The sequence below is a fragment of the Tachyglossus aculeatus genome, chromosome 18 (genome assembly GCF_015852505.1).
Source record: "Tachyglossus aculeatus isolate mTacAcu1 chromosome 18, mTacAcu1.pri, whole genome shotgun sequence".
Lineage (NCBI taxonomy): Eukaryota > Metazoa > Chordata > Mammalia > Monotremata > Tachyglossidae > Tachyglossus > Tachyglossus aculeatus.
Window position 1 is genome coordinate 8,679,209 of NC_052083.1, and position 19,005 is coordinate 8,698,213.

The window sequence follows — 19,005 nt, forward strand, 5'->3', positions numbered from 1 at the left end:
GCTTAGTCCAGTGCTCTGCACACAGTAAGCGCTCAATAAAGACGGTTGAATGAATGAATGAATGAATGCAGATGCGCGTATTCATTTGATTTTAACCAGTCAAGTTGGAAATGAGGGTTTGAGTCAACACCAGGTCTCGCGCGGAGACTAAAGCAGCCGAGCGGTGAAAGTGAGCGGGCCTTCTGTGCTCTGCACACAGGAAGCGCTCAATAAATACGATTGAATGAATGAATGGATGTATATATGTTTGTACGTATTTATTACTCTATTTTGCTTGTACATATCCTATTTCATTTTGTTAATATGTTTTGTTTGGTTCTCTGTCTCCCCCTTCTAGACTGTGAGCCCAATGTTGGGTAGGGACTGTCTCTATATGTTGCCATTTTGTACTTCCCAAGCGCTTAGTCCAGTGCTGTGCACACAGTAAGCGCTTAATAAACACGATTGATTGATTGATTGACCGTCTCTGTGTGTTGCCGACTTGTACTTCCCAAGCGCTTAGTCCCGTGCTCTGCACACAGTAAGCGCTCAATAAACATGGTTGATTGATTGATTGATTGAACGTCTCTGTGTGTTGCCGACTTGTACTTCCCAAGCGCTTAGTCCCGTGCTCTGCACACAGTAAGCGCTCAATAAACACGATTGATTGATTGATTGAACGGAGCGGGAAGGTGAGGTGCTCCCTGCTCCCCGCTTGGCGACGGTTAAGCATTCCCGCTTTCCTTCTCCTCTTCCCCTTCCTCTTACCTCCTTCCCTTCCCCACAGCACCTGTATATACGTATATATGTTTGTACATATTTATTACTCTATTTATTTTACTTGTACATATCTATTCCATTTATTTTATTTTGTTAGTATGTTTGGTTTTGTTCTCTGTCTCCCCCCTTTCAGACCGTGAGCCCACTGTTGGGTAGGGACCGTCTCTAGATGTTGCCAACTTGTACTTCCCAAGCGCTTAGTCCAGTGCTCTGCACACAGTGAGCGCTCAATAAATACGATTGATTGATTGATTGATTCCTCCCCGCCCCCGGTGTCCCCCGGCAGGCCCTGGTGACTCTGCTGAAGGGAGAGAGGTTCAGGTCTCTGGCCTCCATCATCGTGTACTGCAACCGCCGCGAGGAGACGGTTCGCGTGGCCGCGCTGATCCGGACCTGCTTGCAGGGGGTCCCGGGACCCCCCGAGGGTAACGCCCGGGGAATGGGGAGCGCTCTCCCGGGGCTGGAAGGGAGAAGGGATAACTAAAGCTAGGGAAGGAGGAGGATAAGGAGAAGCAGCGCGGCTCAATGGAAAGAGCCCGGGCTTTGGAGTCCGAGGTCATGGGTTCACCTCCCGGCTCCGCCAATTGCCAGCTGTGTGACTCTGGGCAGGTTCCTTCACTTCTCTGGGCCTCGTAATAACAAGTGGTGGAGCCGGGGAGAAAGAGAACAAAACCAAACATATTAACAAAATAAAATAAATATAATAGATATGTACAAGTAAAATAAATAATAATAATAATAATTGGCATTTATTAAGCGCTTACTATGTGCAAAGCACTGTTCTAAGCGCTGGGGAGGTTACCAGCCTCAGCTGTAAAACGGGGATGAAGCAAGTCCCCATAAACCAAGAAGCAGCGTTGCTCAGTGGGAAGAGCCCGGGCTGGGGAACCAGAGCCCACTGTTGGGTAGGGACCGTCTCTATATGTTGCCAACTTGGACTCCCCAAGCGCTTAGTCCAGTGCTCTGCACACAGTAAGCGCTCAATAAGTACGATTGAAGAAGGAAGGGTAGGGACCGTCTCTCTATGTTGCCAACTTGGACTTCCCAAGCGCTTAGTCCAGTGCTCTGCACACAGTAAGCGCTCAATAAATACGATTGAAGAAGGAAGGGTAGGGACCGCCTCTCTATGTTGCCAACTTGGACTTCCCAAGCGCTTAGTACAGTGCTCTGCACACAGGAAGTGCTCAGTAAATACGATTTGAATGAACGAAAAAGGTTGTGGGTTCTAATCCCAGCTCCGCCACTTGTCAGCTGTGTGACCTTGGGCAAGTCACCTAGCTTCTCTGGGCCTCAGTTCCCTCATCTATAAAATGGGGGTGAAGACTGTGAGCCCCAGGTGGGACAACCTGATGACCTTGTATCTATCCCAGCGCTTAGAACAGTGCTTGGCACGTAGTAAGCGCTTAACAAGCAAGCAGCCGGCAGGAGAAGCAGCGTGGCTCAGTGGAAAAGAGCACGGGGCTTTGGAGTCTGAGGTCATGGGTTCAAATCCTGGCTCCGCCACTTGTCAGCTGGGTGACTTTGGGCAAGTCACTTCACTTCTCCGGGCCTCAGTTCCCTCATCTGTCAAACGGGGATGAAGACTGTGAGCCCCACGTGGGACAAACTAATCACCTCGTATCCGCCCCAGCGCTTAGAACAGTGCTTTGCACGTAGTAAGTGCTTAATAAATGCCATTATTATATTATTAACAAATACTAACATTATTATTATTATTAAGACTATGAGCCCCCCGTGGGACAGCCTGATCACCTTGTAACCTCCCCAGCGCTTAGAACAGTGCTTTGCACAAAGTAAGCGCTTAATAAATGCTATCATTATTATTATTATTATTATTATTATTATAAGGAGGCAGGGAATCGAGGTGGGGCTCAAAGGGGCTCCCGAGAGGGATGGGAATCAGCAGCAGACTCTCCCCAAGTGGGGTCCTGCCCTGTGGAGGCCTTCATTCATTCAGTTGTATTTATTGAGCGTTTACTGTGTGCTGAGTACTGCGCTGAGCGCTTGGGAGAGTGCAGTACAACAATAAACAGGCACGTTCCCTGCCCACGAGGATCTTCCAGTCTAGAGGTGGGGGAGACCGACATTAGTATAAATAAATAAACTGCAGCTAGAGACATGCGACCTCCTTTCCCTGGGGGAACTAATCATAATAAGGGCATTTATTAAGCGCTTACTATGTGCAAAGCACTGGGGAGGCTACAAGGTGATCAGGTTGTCCCACGGGGGGCTCACAGTCTTAATCCCCGTTTTCAATCAATCAATCAATCGTATTTATTGAGCGCTTACAGTGTGCAGAGCACTGGACTAAGCGCTTGGGAAGTCCAAGTTGGCAACATATAGAGACGATCCCTACCCAACAGTGGGCTCACAGTCTAGAAGGGGGAGACAGAGGACAAAACCAAACATACTAACAAAATAAAATAAATAGAATAGATGTGTACAAGTAAAATAAATAGAGTAATAAATATGTACAAACATATATACAGGGGCTGTGGGGAGACAGAGAAGGGGGAGACAGAGAACAAAACCAAACATACTAACAAAATAAAATAAATAGAATAGATATGTACAAGTAAAATAAATAAATAAATAGAATAATAAATATGTACAAACATATATACATATATACAGGTGCTGTGGGGAAGGGAAGGAGGTAAGATGGGGGGATGGAGAGGGGGACGAGGGGGAGAGGAAGGAAGGGGCTCAGTTTGGGAAGGCCTCCTGGAGGAGGTGAGCTCTCAGTAGGGCCTTGAAGCACTGGGGAGGCTACAAGGTGATGAGGTTGTCCCACTGGGGGCTCACAGTCTTAATCCCCGTTTTCCAGATGAGGTCACTGAGGCACAGAGAAGCGAAGTGACTTGCCCAGAGTCACCCAGCTGACAGTTGGCGGAGCCCCATTTTTAGACTGTGAGCCCACTGTCGGGTAGGGACCGTCTCTATATGTCGCCAACTTGGACTTCCCAAGCGCTTAGTCCGGTGCTCCGCACACGGTAAGCGCTCAATAAATACGATTGATTGATTGATTTCTGCCTCCCTGTAGCCACTGGGCATGCCCATCCCTGAACTGGTGTCTTTCTCCCCGTCCTGGGCCCAGGGCCCATCATCATCATCATCAATCGTATTTATTGAGCGCTTACTATGTGCAGGGCACTGGACTAAGCGCTTGGGAAGTACAAATTGGCAACATATAGAGACAGTCCCTACCCAACAGTGGGCTCACAGTCTAAAAGCCCAAGCTCCAATGCCCTCCCGCCCCTGCCCCCCGCCACCCGGCTCACCTCGGTCCCCGACTCGATCGACCGCGTCTCCGGCTCAGGTGAGGAGGCGGTGGCGGAGGCCTACCACGCCGGCCTGCCGGGGCCCGAACGCCGCCGGGTGCAGCGAGCCTTCATGCGGGGCCGGCTGAGGGTCGTGGTGGCCACGGCGGCCTTCGGGATGGGGCTGGACCGGCCGGACGTGCGGGCCGTGCTGCACCACGGCCTGCCCCGCAGCTTCGAGAGCTTCGTGCAGGAGATCGGGCGGGCCGGGCGCGACGGGCAGCCCGCCCACTGCCACCTCTTCCTGCAGCCCCAGGTACGTCTTACACGCTCCCCTTTCCGGCCCCCTTTCTATTTGGAAGGGGTGGTATTTGCCGGCGGGCACCGGACTAAACGCTGGGGCAGAAATTGGGCCCACGCGGTGGCTCACGGTCTTAATCCCCATGGCCCAGCCGAAGCAGCGGTAAGTAACACCTGCCCGAGGCCTCACGGCAGACACTATAATCCGGCAGCGGTATTTATTGAGCGCTGGGGCACTGTACTAAGCGCTTGGGAGAGTACAATACAGAGAAGCAGCGTGGCTCAGGGGAAAAAGCCCGGGTCATGGGTTCAAATGCCGGCTCCACCACTTGTCAACTGTGTGGCTTTGGGCAAGTCACTTCTCTGGGCCTCAGTTCCCTCATCTGTAAAATGGGGATGAAGACCGTGAGCCCCACGGGGGACAACCCGATCACCTTGTAAATTCCCCAGTGCTTAGAACAGTGCTCTGCACATTGTAAGCGCTTAATAAATGCCATTATTATTATTACAATATAACAGAGTTGGTAGGCCCGTTGTCATTACCATCATCGTTTTATTTAATCAGCCCTTTCTCTGGGCAGATACCGAGGTCGATACAGGAGGGTCAGTTAAGTCACAGTATCACAGCCGACCATCTAAGTGGGGGAAGACAGATTCGTGGAATGGCAGAAATAAATGACGAACTACCAAGCAAATTACAATTCATTCATTCAATTGTATTTATTGAGCGCTTACTGTGTGCAGAGCACTGTACTAAGCGCTTGGGAACTACAAGTTGGCCACATAATTCAGCAAGGCGAATCTAACTCTTAACAGGCTCCGGAGGGCGTCAATGCCCGGCTGGTTTGCTCTCGTCAGCTGTGTGACTTTGGGCAAGTCACTTCACTTCTCTGCTCCTCAGTGACCTCATCTGTAAAATGGGGATGAAGACTGGGAGCCCCCCCCCCGTGGGACAACCTGATCACCTTGTAACCTCCCCAGCGCTCAGAACAGTGCTTTGCACATAGTAAGCGCTTAATAAATGCCATTATTATTATTGGGCAGCCTCCCCATGGATCCTGGCCCTCCTCCATCTCTAATAACCATCATAATAATTATAATAATTGTGGTATTTGTTAAGCGCTTACTACGGGCCAAAGCGCCGGGGTGGATACAAGCAAATTGTAGTGGACACAGTCCCCGGCCCGCATGGAGCTCGCAATCTTCATCCCCTTAATCTTAATCTTAAAATTAATCTTAAATCATCTTAATCTATGACTTCATCTTAAGTCACAGAGAAGTGACTTGCCTAAGGTCACAAAGCAGACGCGTGGCTGACCCGGGATTAGAACCCAGATCCTTTTGGAGGCCAGGCCCGGGCGTTACCCACTAGGCCGTGCTGCCTCTCGGTCCGACGTCCCGCTGTATGCAGAGCCCTGTATTAAGCGCACGGGAGAGCACAGAACTACCGTGCTCCTGACCCAATTCATTCATTCATTCAACCGTATTTATTGAGCGCTTACTGTGTGCAGAGCACTGGACTAAGCGCTTGGGAAGTACAAGTTGGCAACATAGAGAGACAGTCCCTACCCAACAGTGGGCCCAGAGAAGAGACGTGACTTGCCCGAGGTCACACAGCAACGGACACCAACACCGCACACACCAACAACGGACTCACAGTCTATATCCTACTTCGCAGAAATTTAGGTTAGAGGGTAATGTCCGTACTTGGCCTTATTCTCCTCTTCCAATTTAATTTACTTATCAAGCATATGTACTGAATGCTTAAGGTATGCAGAGCACTGTGTAACAGTCTTTTAGACTGTGAGCCCACTGTTGGGTAGGGACTGTCTCTCTATGTTGCCAACTTTTACTTCCCAAGCGCTTAGTACAGTGCTCTGCACACAGTAAGCTCTCAATAAATACGATTGATTGATTGGTACTTCATACGTGTACACATGGCGGGACTCTCTTCATCCCTTTATTCTCCCCACCTTCAAAGCCTTACTGAAGGCACATTTCCTCCAAAGCCTTCCCTAAGTCCTCATTTCCTTTTCTTCCACTCCCTCCATTCATTCAATCGTATTTATTGAGCACTTACGGTGTGCCGAGCACTGTACTAAGCGCTTGGGAAGTCCAAGTTGGCAACATAGAGAGATGGTCCCTACCCTTCCTTCTTCAATCGTATTTATTGAGCGCTTACTGTGTGCAGAGCACTGGACTAAGCGCTTGGGAAGTACAAGTTGGCAACATAGAGAGACAGTCCCTACCCAACAGTGGGCCCAGAGAAGAGACGTGACTTGCCCGAGGTCACACAACAACGGACAGCAACACCACACACACCAACAACGGACTCACAGTCTATATCCTACTTCGCAGAAATTTAGGTTAGAGGGTAATGTCAGTTCTTGGCCTTATTCTCCTCTTCCAATTTAATTTACTTATCAAGCATATGTACTGAGTGCTTACGGTATGCAGAGCACTGTGTAACAATCTTTTAGACTGTGAGCCCACTGTTGGGTAGGGACTGTCTCTCTGTGTTGCCAACTTGTACTTCCCAAGTGCTTAATACAGTGCTCTGCACACAGTAAGCACTCAATAAATACGATTGATTGATTGGTATTTCATACGTGTACACATGGCGGGACTCTCTTCATCCCTTTATTCTCCCCACCTTCAAAGCCTTATTGAAGGCACATCCCCTCCAAAAGCCTTCCCTAAGTCTTCATTTCCTTTTCTTCCACTCCCTCCATTCATTCAATTGTATTTATTGAGCACTTACGGTGTGCCGAGCACTGTACTAAGCGCTTGGGAAGTACAAGTTGGCAACACTCCCTTCTGCCTCACCCTGATTTACTCCCTTTACTCCCCACCCTCCTCAACCCCACAGCACTTACACGTACCTGTCATTTATTTATTTATAGTCCTGTCATTCTCCCCCTTTAGACTGGAAGTTCATTGTGGGCAGGGAATGTTTCTGTTATATTACTGTACTCTCCCAAGCACGCAGGACGACAGCGCTCTGCACAGAGTAAGCGCTCGAGAAATGCGGCTGATTGAGCCCTTCTTTTTGCCCCTGCTATTTAATTCATTCGTTCGGTCGTATTTATTGAGTGTTTACTGAGTTTCGGGCACTGTGCTAAGCATTTGGGAGAGCAAAATATAACAATAAACGGACATAGTCCCACCCCACAAAGAGCTGACAGACCCGAGGGGGAGACGGAAGAGTAAGCGCTCAATAAATACGGCTGATTGAGCCCTTCTTTTTCCCCTCTGCTATTTAATTCATTCGTTTGGTTGTATTTATTGAGTGCTTACTGAGTTTCGGGCACTGTGCTAAGCACTTGGGAGAGCAAAATATAACAATAAACGGCCATAGTCCCAGCCCACAAAGAGCTGACAGACCCGAGGGGGAGACAGAAGAGTAAGCGCTCGATAAATACGGCTGATTGAGCCCTTCTTTTTCCCCCCTGGTATTTAATTCATTCGTTTGGTCGTATTTATTGAGTGCTTACTGAGTTTCGGGCACTGTGCTAAGCACTTGGGAGAGCACAATATAACAATAAACGGACATAGTCCCAGCCCACAAAGAGCTGACAGACCCGAGGGGGAGACGGAAGAGTAAGCGCTCGATAAATACGGCTGATTGAGCCCTTCTTTATCCCCCCTGCTATTTAATTCATTCGTTCGGTCGTATTTATGGAGTGCTTACTGAGTTTCGGGCACTGTGCTAAGCACTTGGGAGAGCAAAATATAACAATAAACGGACATAGTCCCAGCCCACAAAGAGCTGGCAGACCCGAGGGGGAGACGGACATTAATATCAATAAATAAAGTATATTCTCTGCCTCCACTGTGTTCGTTCCCTTTCCCGTAGGGCGGGGACTTGAATGAGCTCCGCAGGCACATCTACGCCGACACTGTGGACTATTTCACCATCAAGAAGCTGATCCAGAAGGTGTTTCCCCGCTGTACCTGCCCCCAGCTCCTGAAGCAGAAGAAGCAGGAAGCGTTGGTGAGCCAGATTCATTCATTCAGTCGTATTTATTGAGCGCTTACTAGGTGCAGAGCACTGGACTAAGCGCCTGGGAAGGACAAGTCGGCAACAGATAGAGACGGTCCCTACCCAACAGCGGGCTCACAGTCTAGGAGGGGGAGACGGACAACAAAACAAAACGTGGAGACAGGTGACGAGAACAAATAGAATTAAAGCTAAATGCACATCATTAACAAAATAAATAGAATAGTATTCATTCATTCATTCAATCGTATTTATTGAGCGCTTACTGTGTGCAGAGCACTGGACTAAGCGCTTGGGAAGTACAAGTTGGCAACAGATAGCAACGGTCCCTACCCGACAGCGGGCTCACAGTCTAGAAGGGGGAGACAGAGAACAAAACAAAACATATTAACAGAATAAAATAAATAGAATAAATATTTACAAGTAAAATAAATAGAGTAATAAATACGTAGAATCATATATACATATATACAGGTGCTGTGGGGAGGGGAAGGAGGTAGGGCGGAGGGGATGGGGAGGGGGAGAGGAAAAGGGGGGCTCAGTTAGATATGAGGTGAGAGGGGAACCTAGCCGGAGACAACAAAACAAAACATGGAGACAGGTGTCAAGTTGTCAGAACAAATAGAATTAAAGCTAAATGCACATCATTAACAAAATAAATAGAATAGTAAATAGATACAAGTCAAATAGAGTGATAGATCTGTACAAACATATATACAGGTGCTGTGGGGAGGGGAAGGAGGTAGTGTGGAGGCGATGGGGAGGAGGAGAGGAAAAGGGGGGCTCAGATATGAGGTGAGAGGGGAACCTAGCGGGAGACGACAACAAAACAAAACATGGAGACAGGTGTCAAGTCGTCAGAACAAATAGAATTAAAGCTAAATGTACATCATTAACAAAATGATAGAATAGTAAATAGATACAAGTCAAATAAATAGAGTGATAGATCTGTACAAACATATATACAGGTGCTGTGGGGAGGGGAAGGAGGTGGGGCGGAGGGGATGGGGAGGAGGAGAGGAAAAAGGGGGCTCAGATATGAGGTGAGAGGGGAACCTAGCGGGAGACGACATGATCCCAGCCCCTGCTAGGCTGCACAATTTCCCCTCCGCCAACCTGCTCTGCGGATGAGCGTCAACCAGCGGTATTTATTGACCGCTTACCATGGGTGGAGCTCTGTACGTAGCACTTGGGAAAGTACAGTCCGACAGGGTTGGTAGACTTGGTCCCTGCCCGCAACAGCCCTCTGTTGGGTAGGGACCGTTTCTATATGTGGCCAACTTGGATTTCCCAAGCGCTTAGTATAGTGCTCTGCACACAGTAAGCGCTCAATAAATACGATTGAATGAATGAACGAACAAGCTCACAGTCTAGAGGGGGAAATAAAATGCAAGGAGAGACATCCGGACCCGTGTTTACCAGACAAATCGCCCCACCAGGTAAAAATGGTGGAAACAGAGGGGCTCACCCCACCTGCTCCGATGTGTCTGGCTCTTGCAGCAGGACGCCGAGGTGACCGATGGAGAGTTGCTGGCAGGGTTGGAAGCCCTGGATCCTGCTCAGGAGAAGCTGGCGTTGCCAGGAGACAAGGGCGCGGAGGAAGAGGAGACGGAAAACCTGAGTTCCGGAGGGAAGGGACTCGAGACGGCCGACCGCAAGCCCGAGGCGTCGGGGCTCGGAGGGATTCGGAGGGTCTGCCCCGGGCACGAGAGGGCCTTCTCTGTGCAGCTGTCGGTGGAAGACCTGGACATGCGGGAAGAGGGTGAGGATCTGTGGTGGGGGGCGGGAGGGGACTCTCTGAGTCCCTATTCCCTCTTCCGCTCCGCTCACTCCTTAGATTTCACCATCATCCGCTTCCTCCTCCCCTGCGCGTGCCCCTAACCCCACCCTGATGTTCAGGTAGAGAAAATGGCCCTGTTTAGTCCGGCGGGAGAGAGGGGGCAGATGAAACTAATTAGTTTGAAGCGCTCTTACTCCCGCCCATCTTTTGCGGGGAGACGGCCCAGTGCTCCCCAGGGGTTCAAAGGACGGAGTCCTTCCCCAGTCACAGCTGAGCCCGTTCGCCCCCCGTCTCTCGCTGTGTCCCCGCCAACCCCTCAGCCATCGAGACGCTGCTGTGTTACCTCGAGCTGCATCCCCGCCGATGGTTAGAGCTGCTGCCCCCCACCTTGGCGACGTGCCACCTGCGCTGCTCCGGGGGCCCCCCTCAGCTCCGATCCCTGGCCAGGAGGTGAGTTCTGGAGGCAAAGGGGTGCCCCCAAATCCCCGCTCCTTTCGCAGCCCCGGCAGCGGGGCGGCCCTCGGGGAAGGGACCGTCTGCGGAAAGCAGTGCCGGGTGCTTTCCCGAGATCCCCCTGGGACGCGGGGGACCGGCTCCCCACTGCCCAGGTGGGGAAGGGGTGGGGGCCGGGCCAGCGGGAGCGGTTGGGGCCGAGCCCTGGCCGCCCTCTCGCCCTGCCTCGGTTGCAGCTGCCCTGCGGTGGCGGCCTGCCTGGCCCGCCAGCGGACCGGAGAACCGCTTGGTGACTCGGTGGAGTTCGACGTGGTGGAGCTGGCGGATGCCATGGGCTGGGACGTGGCGCCGCTGAGACGGGAGCTGCGCCGGCTTCAGTGGGGACCGACTCCTGAGAAGGGTAACGGGCTGAGCACTGGCTCTCCCTCTTCCTCCCTCCATCCCTCCACCCTCCCTTCCCTCTTGCAGCTTATGCCCTCTTTCCTCCACTTCCCGGCCACGCCTGTCCTGTGCTCCTCATCCCCCGGGGTGGGATTTTCCCCCTGAGGTCATTCATTCAATCGTATTTATTGTATATATGTTTGTACATATTTATTACTCTATTTATCAATCAATCAATCGTATTTATTGAGCGCTTACTATGTGCAGAGCACTGTACGAAGCGCTTGCTTAGCTTATTTTACTTGAACATATCTATTCTATTTATTTTGTTAGTATATTTGGTTTTGTTCTCTGTCTCCCCCTTTTAGACTGTGAGCCCACTGTTGGGTAGGGACTGTCTCTATATGTTGCCAATTTGTACTTCCCAAGCGCTCAGTACAGTGCTCTGCAAATAGTAAGCGCTCAATAAATACGATTGGTGGTGATTTATTGAGCGCTTTACTGTGTGCCGAGCACTGTACTGAGCGCTTGGGAAGTACAAGTGGGCAACAGCGGGCTCACAGTCTAGAAGGGGGAGACAGAGAACAAAACAAAACATGTGGACGGGTGTCAAGTCATCAGAATAAATAATAATAATAATGATGGCATTTATTAAGCGCTTATTGTTGGCAACAGAGACGGTCGCTACCCAACAGCGGGCTCACGGTCTAGAAGGGGGAGACAGGCAACAAAACAAAACATGTGGACGGGTGTCAAGTCATCAGAATAAATACTAATAATAATGATGGCATTTATGAAGCGCTTACTATGTGCAAAGCACTGTTCTAAGCGCTGGGGAGGTTACAAGGTGACCAGGTTGTCCCACGGGGGGGGCTCCCGGTCTTCATCCTTATTTTACAGATGAGGGAACTGAGGCACAGAGAAGTGAAGTGACTTGCCCAAAGTCACACAGCTGCCAAGTGGCGGAGCTGGGATTTGAACCCATGACTTCTGACTCCAAAGCCCGGGCTCTTTCCACTGAGCCACGCTGCTTCTCAGAGATAGATGATAGAGATAAAGCTAGATAGAGATAAAGCTGGATGCACATCATTAACAAAATAAATAGAATAGTAAATAGGTAGAAGTAAAATAAATAGAGTAATAAATCTGTACAAACATATATACAGTTGCTATAACAATAATAATAATAATGGCATTTATTAAGCGCTTACTATGTGCAAAGCACTGTTCTATGCACCGGGGAGGTTACAAGGTGATCAGGTTGTCCCACATGGGGCTCACAGTCTTCATCCCCATTTTCCAGATGAGGGAACTGAGGCCCAGAGAAGTGAAGTGACTTGCCCAAAGTCACACAGCTGCCAAGTGGCGGAGCCGGGATTTGAACCCACGACCTCCTGACTCCAAAGCCCGGGCTCTTTCCACTGAGCCACGCTGCTTCTCAGAGATAGATGATAGAGATACAGCTAGATAAATAGAGATAAATCTAGATGCACATCATTAACAAAATAAATAGAGTAGTAAATAGGTAGAAGTAAAATAAATAGAGTAATAAATCTGCACAAACATATGCAGGTGCAATAATAATAATAATGGCTTTTATTAAGTGCCTACTATGTGCAAAGCACTGTTCCACTGAACAGTTCCACTGTTCCAATAAATCAATCGTATTTATTGAGCGCTTACTGTGTGCAGAGCACTGTACTAAGCGCTTCAGAAGTACAGGTTGGCAACATATAGAGACGGTCCCTACCCAACAGTGGGCTCACAGTGTTCCACTCTTTCCACTGAGCCACGCTGCTTCTCAGAGATAGATGATAGAGATAAAGCTAGATAAATAGGGATAAATCTAGATGCACATCATTAACAAAATAAATAGAATAGTAAGTAGGCAGAAGTAAAATAGAGAAACAGATCTATACAAACATATATGCAGGTGCTGTGGGGAGGAGGAGAGGAAAAAGGGGGCTCAATCTCGTAGGTCCCATCTACTTGTAATAATAATAATAATAATAATTGGCATTTGTTAAGCGCTTACTATGTGCAAAGCACTGTTCTAAGCACTGGGGAGGATACAGGGTGATCAGATTGCCCCACGTGGGGCTCACAGTCTTAATCCCCATTTTCCAGATGAGGTCACTGAGGCCCAGAGAAGTTAGACTGTGAGCCCACTGCTGGGTAGGGACCGTCTCTATATGTTGCCAACTTGTACTTCCCAAGCGCTTAGTCCAGTGCTCTGCACACAGTTAGCGCTCAATAAATACGATTGATGATGATGATGTTGCCAACTTGTACTTCCCAAGCGCTTAGTACAGTGCTCTGCACACAGTAAGCGCTCCATAAATACGATTGATTGGTTAAGTGACTTGCCCAAGCTCACACAGCAGGCATGTGGCGGAGTCGGGATTCGAACCCATGACCTCTGACTCCAAAGCCCGGGCGCTTGCTCTGCACAGAGTAAGCACTCAATAAATACGATTGAATGAATGAATGAATGAATCTACGCCTCCCGGGCTCTCCCGCCCTTCTCTGCCTTTCCTTCCATCTCCCCTTTCCCAACTCGGAGAACGGAGCTCGTCTCCCCCCCGCCATCGGATCCCGGGACACGGGCGGGATCTGGGGCCGGGCCGGGCGGGAGCCGGCCGTCTCCCGGAGGGCACGGATGGGCCCGACTTCTGGCCCCGGGGTGCAGGCGGCTGCGGGCGGACGGGAGTGCTGGTGGAGTTCGGGGACCTGGCTTTCCACCTGCGGGCCCCCGGGGACCTGACGGCCAGCGAGCGGGACGAGATCTGCGACTTCCTCCACCATCGGGTGCGGGTTCGAGAACAGGCGGCCCTGGCCCAGCTCCGCCGCAGCTTCCGGGCTTTCCAGAGGTGAGGGGGCGCGACGTGGGGGGCCGGAGGACGGCGGCGCGAGCCGGGCCCCTGTTGTAATGATGATGGACGGTATTTGTTAAGCGCTTACTATGTGCAAAGCACTGTTCTAAGCGCTGAGGGGATACGAGGTGATCAGATTGTCCCACGGGGGGTTCACAATCTTAATAATCGTGGTATTTGTTAAGCGCTTACTATGGGCAAAGCACTGTTCTAAGCGCTGGGGGGATACGAGGTGACCAGGTTGTCCCACGGGGGGTTCACAGTCTTAATAATCGTGGTATTTGTTAAGCGCTTACTATGTGCAAAGCACTGTTCTAAGCGCTGGGGGGATATGAGGTGATGAGGTTGTCCCACGGGAGCTTCACAATCTTAATAATCGTAGTATTTGTTGAGCGCTTACTATGTGCCAAGCACTGTTCTAAGCACTGGGGGGATACCAGGTGATCAGGTTGTCCCACGCGGGGGTCACAATCTTAATAATCATGGTATTTGTTGAGCGCTTACTATGTGCAAAGCACTGTTCTGAGAGCTGGGGGGATACGAGGTGATCAGGTTGTCCCACGGGGGGGTCACAATCTTAATAATCGTGGTATTTGTTAAGCGCTTCCTATGGGCCAAGCACTGTTCTAAGCGCTGGGGGGATACAAGGTGATCAGGTTGTCCCATGGGGGGTTCACAATCTTAATAATCGTGGTATTTGTTAAGCGCTTACTATGTGCAAAGCACTGTTCTAAGCGCTGGGGGGATATGAGGTGATCAGGTTGTCCCACGGGGGGTTCACAATCTTAATATGCATGATATTTGTTAAGCGCTTACTATGTGTTAAGCACTGTTCTAAGTGCTGGGGTAGATCCAAGGTGATCAGGTTGTCCCACGTGGGGCTCACAGTGTTCATCCCCATTTTACAGATGAGGAACGGAGGCACAGAGAAGTGAAGTAACTTAATGATGGCATTTGTTAAGCACTTACTATGTGCAAAGCACTGTTCTAAGCGCTGGGGGGATGCCAGGTGATCAGGTTGTCCCACGTGGGCTTCACAATCTTAATAATCGTGGTATTTGTTGAGCGCTTACTATGGGCAAAGCACTGTTCTAAGCGCTGGGAGGATACGAGGTGACCAGGTTGTCCCACGGGGGGGTTCACAGTCTTAATAATCGTGGTATTTGTTAAGCGCTTACTATGGGCCAAGCACTGTTCTAAGCGCTGGGGGGATACGAGGTGATCAGGTTGTCCCACGGGGGGTTCACAATCTTAATAATCGTGGTATTTGTTGAGCGCTTACTATGTGCAAAGCACTGTTCCAAGCGCTGGGGGGATACAAGGTGATCAGGTTGTCCCACGCGGGGTTTACAATCTTAATAATCGTGGTATTTGTTAAGCGCTTACTATGTGCAAAGCACTGTTCTAAGCCCTGGGGTAGATCCAAAGTGATCAGGTTGCCCTGCGTGGGGCTCCCAGTCTTCATCCCCATTTTACAGATGAGGAACGGAGGCACAGAGAAGTGAAGTAACTTAATGATGGCATTTGTTAAGCGCTTACTATGTGTCAAGCACTGTTCTATGCGCTGGGGTAGATACAAGGGAATCAGGTTGTCCCACCTGGGGCTCACAGTCTTCATCCCCATTTTACAGATGAGGAATTGAGGCACAGAGAAGTAACTTAATGATGGCATTTGTTAAGCGCTTACTATGTGTCAAGCACTGTTCTAATCGCTGGGGTAGATCCAGCCTCACATCACTTATGTACTTATCTCTAATTGGATTTATATTTATGTTGGTCTCCCCAACCCGGGCTCTTTCCGCTGAGCCACTCTTTCCCAAGTGCTTAGTACATGCCCCGCACACAGTAAGCGTGCAGTCAATACAGATAATAATAATAATAATAATAATGATGGCATTTGTTAAGCGCTTACTCTGTGCAAAGCACTGTTCTAAGCGCTGGGGGGGATACGATGTGGTCAAGTTGTCCCGCGTGGGGCTCACAGTCTTAATCCCCATTTTTACAGAGGAGGGAACTGAGGCTCAGAGAAGTGAAGTGACTTGCCCAAGGTCACACAGCCGACTTGTGGTGGAGCTGGGATTCGAACCCACGACCTCTGACTCCCAAGTCCGGGCTCTTTCCACTGAGCCACGCTGCTTCTCTGCTTCACACAGATGATGACTGTGTGACCAAGGGCAAGGCACCTAATCAATCAATCGTATTTATTGCGCGCTTACTGTGTGCTGCCTGGCGCCTTGGTTTCCTCACCTGTAAAATGGGGATTCAGTATCTCGTTCTCCCTCCTATTTAGACCGTGTCCAATCTGCATAAGCTGCGTCTCCCCCAGCGCTTAATAAAATGCTTGAGCCATAGTAAGAACTTAACGAAGAGCACAATTATTGTCATTATTATTAGTAGTATTTCTTATTGTCCCCCTCTCCATCCCCCCCATCTTACCTCCTTCCCTTCCCCACAGCACCTGGATATATGTATATATGTTTGTACATATTTATTACTCTATTTATTTTACTTGTACACATCTATTCTATTTATTTTATTTTGTTAGTATGTTTGGTTTTGTTCTCTGTCTCCCCCTTCTAGACTGTGAGCCCACTGTTGGGTAGGGACTGTCTCTATATGTTGCCGACTTGGACTTCCCAAGCGCTTAGTACAGTGCTCTGCACACAGTAAGCGCTCAATAAATAAGATTGATGATGATGATGATGATGATTTGGGGCGGGGGGGAAGCCAGCGGAGACTTTGAGTAACCCCAGGTGGTCCCGCTTTGCTCCACACTGGCAGTGTGGCCTTTCCGAACTGCGGCCCCTGCGCGGAACGTGTTGATGAGGAAAGGAGCGATCGGCTCAAGGCCCTGCTCACCCGCTACTTCGAGGACGAGGAGGAAGAGGCGACTCTGGATCAGGCTCCGACGGAGGACGACGACCCGCACCTCGGCCAGGCCAGGGTGAGTCCCCGCTTTTTTATAATGGCATTTATTAAGCGCTTACTATGTGCCAAGCACTGTTCTAAGCGCTGGGGAGGTTACAAGGTGGTCAGGTTGTCCCACGTGGGGCGCTCAGTCTTAATCCCCATTTTACAGATGAGGGAACTGAGGCCCAGAGAAGTGACTGGCCCAAAGTCACCCAGCTGACAAGTGGCGGAGCCGGGATTTGAACCCATGACCTCTGACTCCAAAGCTCAGGCTCTTTTCCACTTTCTCTAAACACTGTTCTAAGCACAGGGGAAGTTACAAGGTGATCAGGTCGTCCCACGGGGGGCTCACAGTCTTCATCCCCATTTTACAGATGAGGGAACTGAGGCCCAGAGAAGTGACTGGCCCAAAGTCACCCAGCTGACAAGTGGCGGAGCCGGGATTTGAACCCATGACCTCTGACTCCAAAGCTCAGGCTCTTTTCCACTTTCTCTAAACACTGTTCTAAGCACTGGGGAAGTTACAAGGTGATCAGGTCGTCCCACGGGGGGCTCACAGTCTTAATCCCCATTTTACAGATGAGGTCACTGAGGCATAGAGAAGTTAAGTGACTTGCCCAAAGTCACACAGCTGACAATTGGCAGAGCCGGGATTTGAACCCATGACCTCTGACTCCAGAGCCTGTGCTCTTTCCACTGAGCCACGCTGCTTCACTGCTTTCCCGGCCCGTGTCCATCCGAGAGCCCTTCCTTCCCTCCCCGGAGGAAGAGGTGCCGCCGCTCAGGCTGTGGTTCTTTGGGCTCCCCTTCCGCTTCACGAGGTCCAAGAACCGATCCCGGCTGCTCATCCCGAAAAAAGGAAAAGGTGTTTAAAATTCTGTCCCCCGAGCGTTCGGGTACAACTCCGCTTTCAACCGCGCGACCGGGGGTTTTACCAAGTAGATATTTGTCTATTGCCGATTTGGAGGGGAGAAAAAACTCGGACGGCGGGGGAATTTGGGTCCCAGTTGGGGCCTGAGGAGGATCTTCCCCCGCCCCCACGGGAGACTCCGGCCTGCCTTGGGCCGAGGCCCTCCCTGATTCTACTACTCCTTCCCCGAAATACTCCAGCTGCAGGATTGGGAGGACCAGATCCGCTCGGACGTTCGCCAGTTCCTCTCCATTCGGCCGGAAGAGAAGTTTTCGGGCCGGGCCGTTGCCCGGATCTTCCACGGTATAGGTAAGAACCGCCGCCCTCCGCTCTTTGCTGTATTCCCCTGCCAGCCTCATTGCTCTCCCTACTCTGCAGACCCACCTTCCCCTCCGGCTTTCTCAGCTCAGCCCCCGCTCCTCGACGCCAATGGGGGCCTCCCCGACAGGAGCGCGTGGTGGGCGGTGACCCCGGGGCCGGATCAGTCCCCCCCCGTTTTCACGGAGCTGGCCGAGGAGGGGTCACCCACTTGGTTTTGATTTGGGTTTCCATCTTCTGAGCCCCGGTGCAGCTTTGCCCCTAGATTGCAAGCTCCCCGTGAGCGGGGAGCGCGTCTACCCGTACTGTCCCAAGGGCTTAGAACCACTCTCTCTCCCGCCCTCAGGGAGCCCCCGTTACCCGGCTCAGGTTTACGGACGGGACCGGCGCTTTTGGAGGAAGTACCTGCACGTGGACTTCCACCAGCTCATCCGCCTGGCCACGGAGGAGATCCTGCGCTGGAAGTAAGCCAGGCCGGGGTTTCGGGGACGGCGAGAGCCACCGGGACGGTCGGGAGGCGGCACCCCCCGACGCCGGACGGGACCTCGGTTCCTAGGAGAAAGCAGACCGCGAACCTTCATCGCGGGGTGCTCGCTGAGGAGCACCAGTCAAACCCGCCTCGAGCTGGGGCTCGGTGAGCGGGAAGAGAGCACCCGTGGCCCGGCCGGGACGTGGGAGGGCTCAAGGAGTTGAAAGCAATCTCTTGGACAGGAATCAGCTGCCTTTCCAGCCCCTGGGGTGGTTGTTTCGGAGCCGTCTGAAATGTCCGGCCGCCCTCACACCAACACAAAGGATGGGGTGTGCGCGTAAAATAAAACGGAACTTTCTTTTTTCATTCCTGTCCCTCAATGTGTGGCCCCGAGCCTCAGCCCCATCTGGAAGGACACCCCATTTGACAGAAGAAAAGGAGGCCCCGAACCCGCCCCGGCATCACCCGGTGAAAGAGTCTGGGATGGAGCCAGAAACGGAAGCAGCGTGGCTCAGTGGAAAGAGCCCGGGCTTTGGAGTCAGAGGTCATGGGTTCGAATCCCGGCTCCGCCACTTGTCAGCTGTGTGACCTT

The 19,005-nt window shown here is 51.0% G+C and overlaps 1 protein-coding gene across 1 annotated transcript in view; it reads left to right on the plus strand.

Annotated features, from left to right (window-relative positions):
* RECQL4 (RecQ like helicase 4) overlaps window positions 1-18,779 on the plus strand; it is a 43,233-nt gene extending 24,454 nt beyond the window's left edge. Inside the window, exons 15-24 of the mRNA XM_038759986.1 lie at window positions 1,046-1,184; window positions 4,079-4,335; window positions 8,176-8,313; window positions 9,823-10,081; window positions 10,420-10,549; window positions 10,789-10,952; window positions 13,623-13,803; window positions 16,588-16,750; window positions 17,827-17,935; window positions 18,291-18,779. Of these exons, the coding sequence (XP_038615914.1) occupies window positions 1,046-1,184; window positions 4,079-4,335; window positions 8,176-8,313; window positions 9,823-10,081; window positions 10,420-10,549; window positions 10,789-10,952; window positions 13,623-13,803; window positions 16,588-16,750; window positions 17,827-17,935; window positions 18,291-18,412 (1,662 nt within the window). The 3' untranslated portion in view covers window positions 18,413-18,779. The remainder of the gene's footprint in view (window positions 1-1,045; window positions 1,185-4,078; window positions 4,336-8,175; window positions 8,314-9,822; window positions 10,082-10,419; window positions 10,550-10,788; window positions 10,953-13,622; window positions 13,804-16,587; window positions 16,751-17,826; window positions 17,936-18,290) is intronic.
* Window positions 18,780-19,005: the final 226 nt, after the last annotated feature.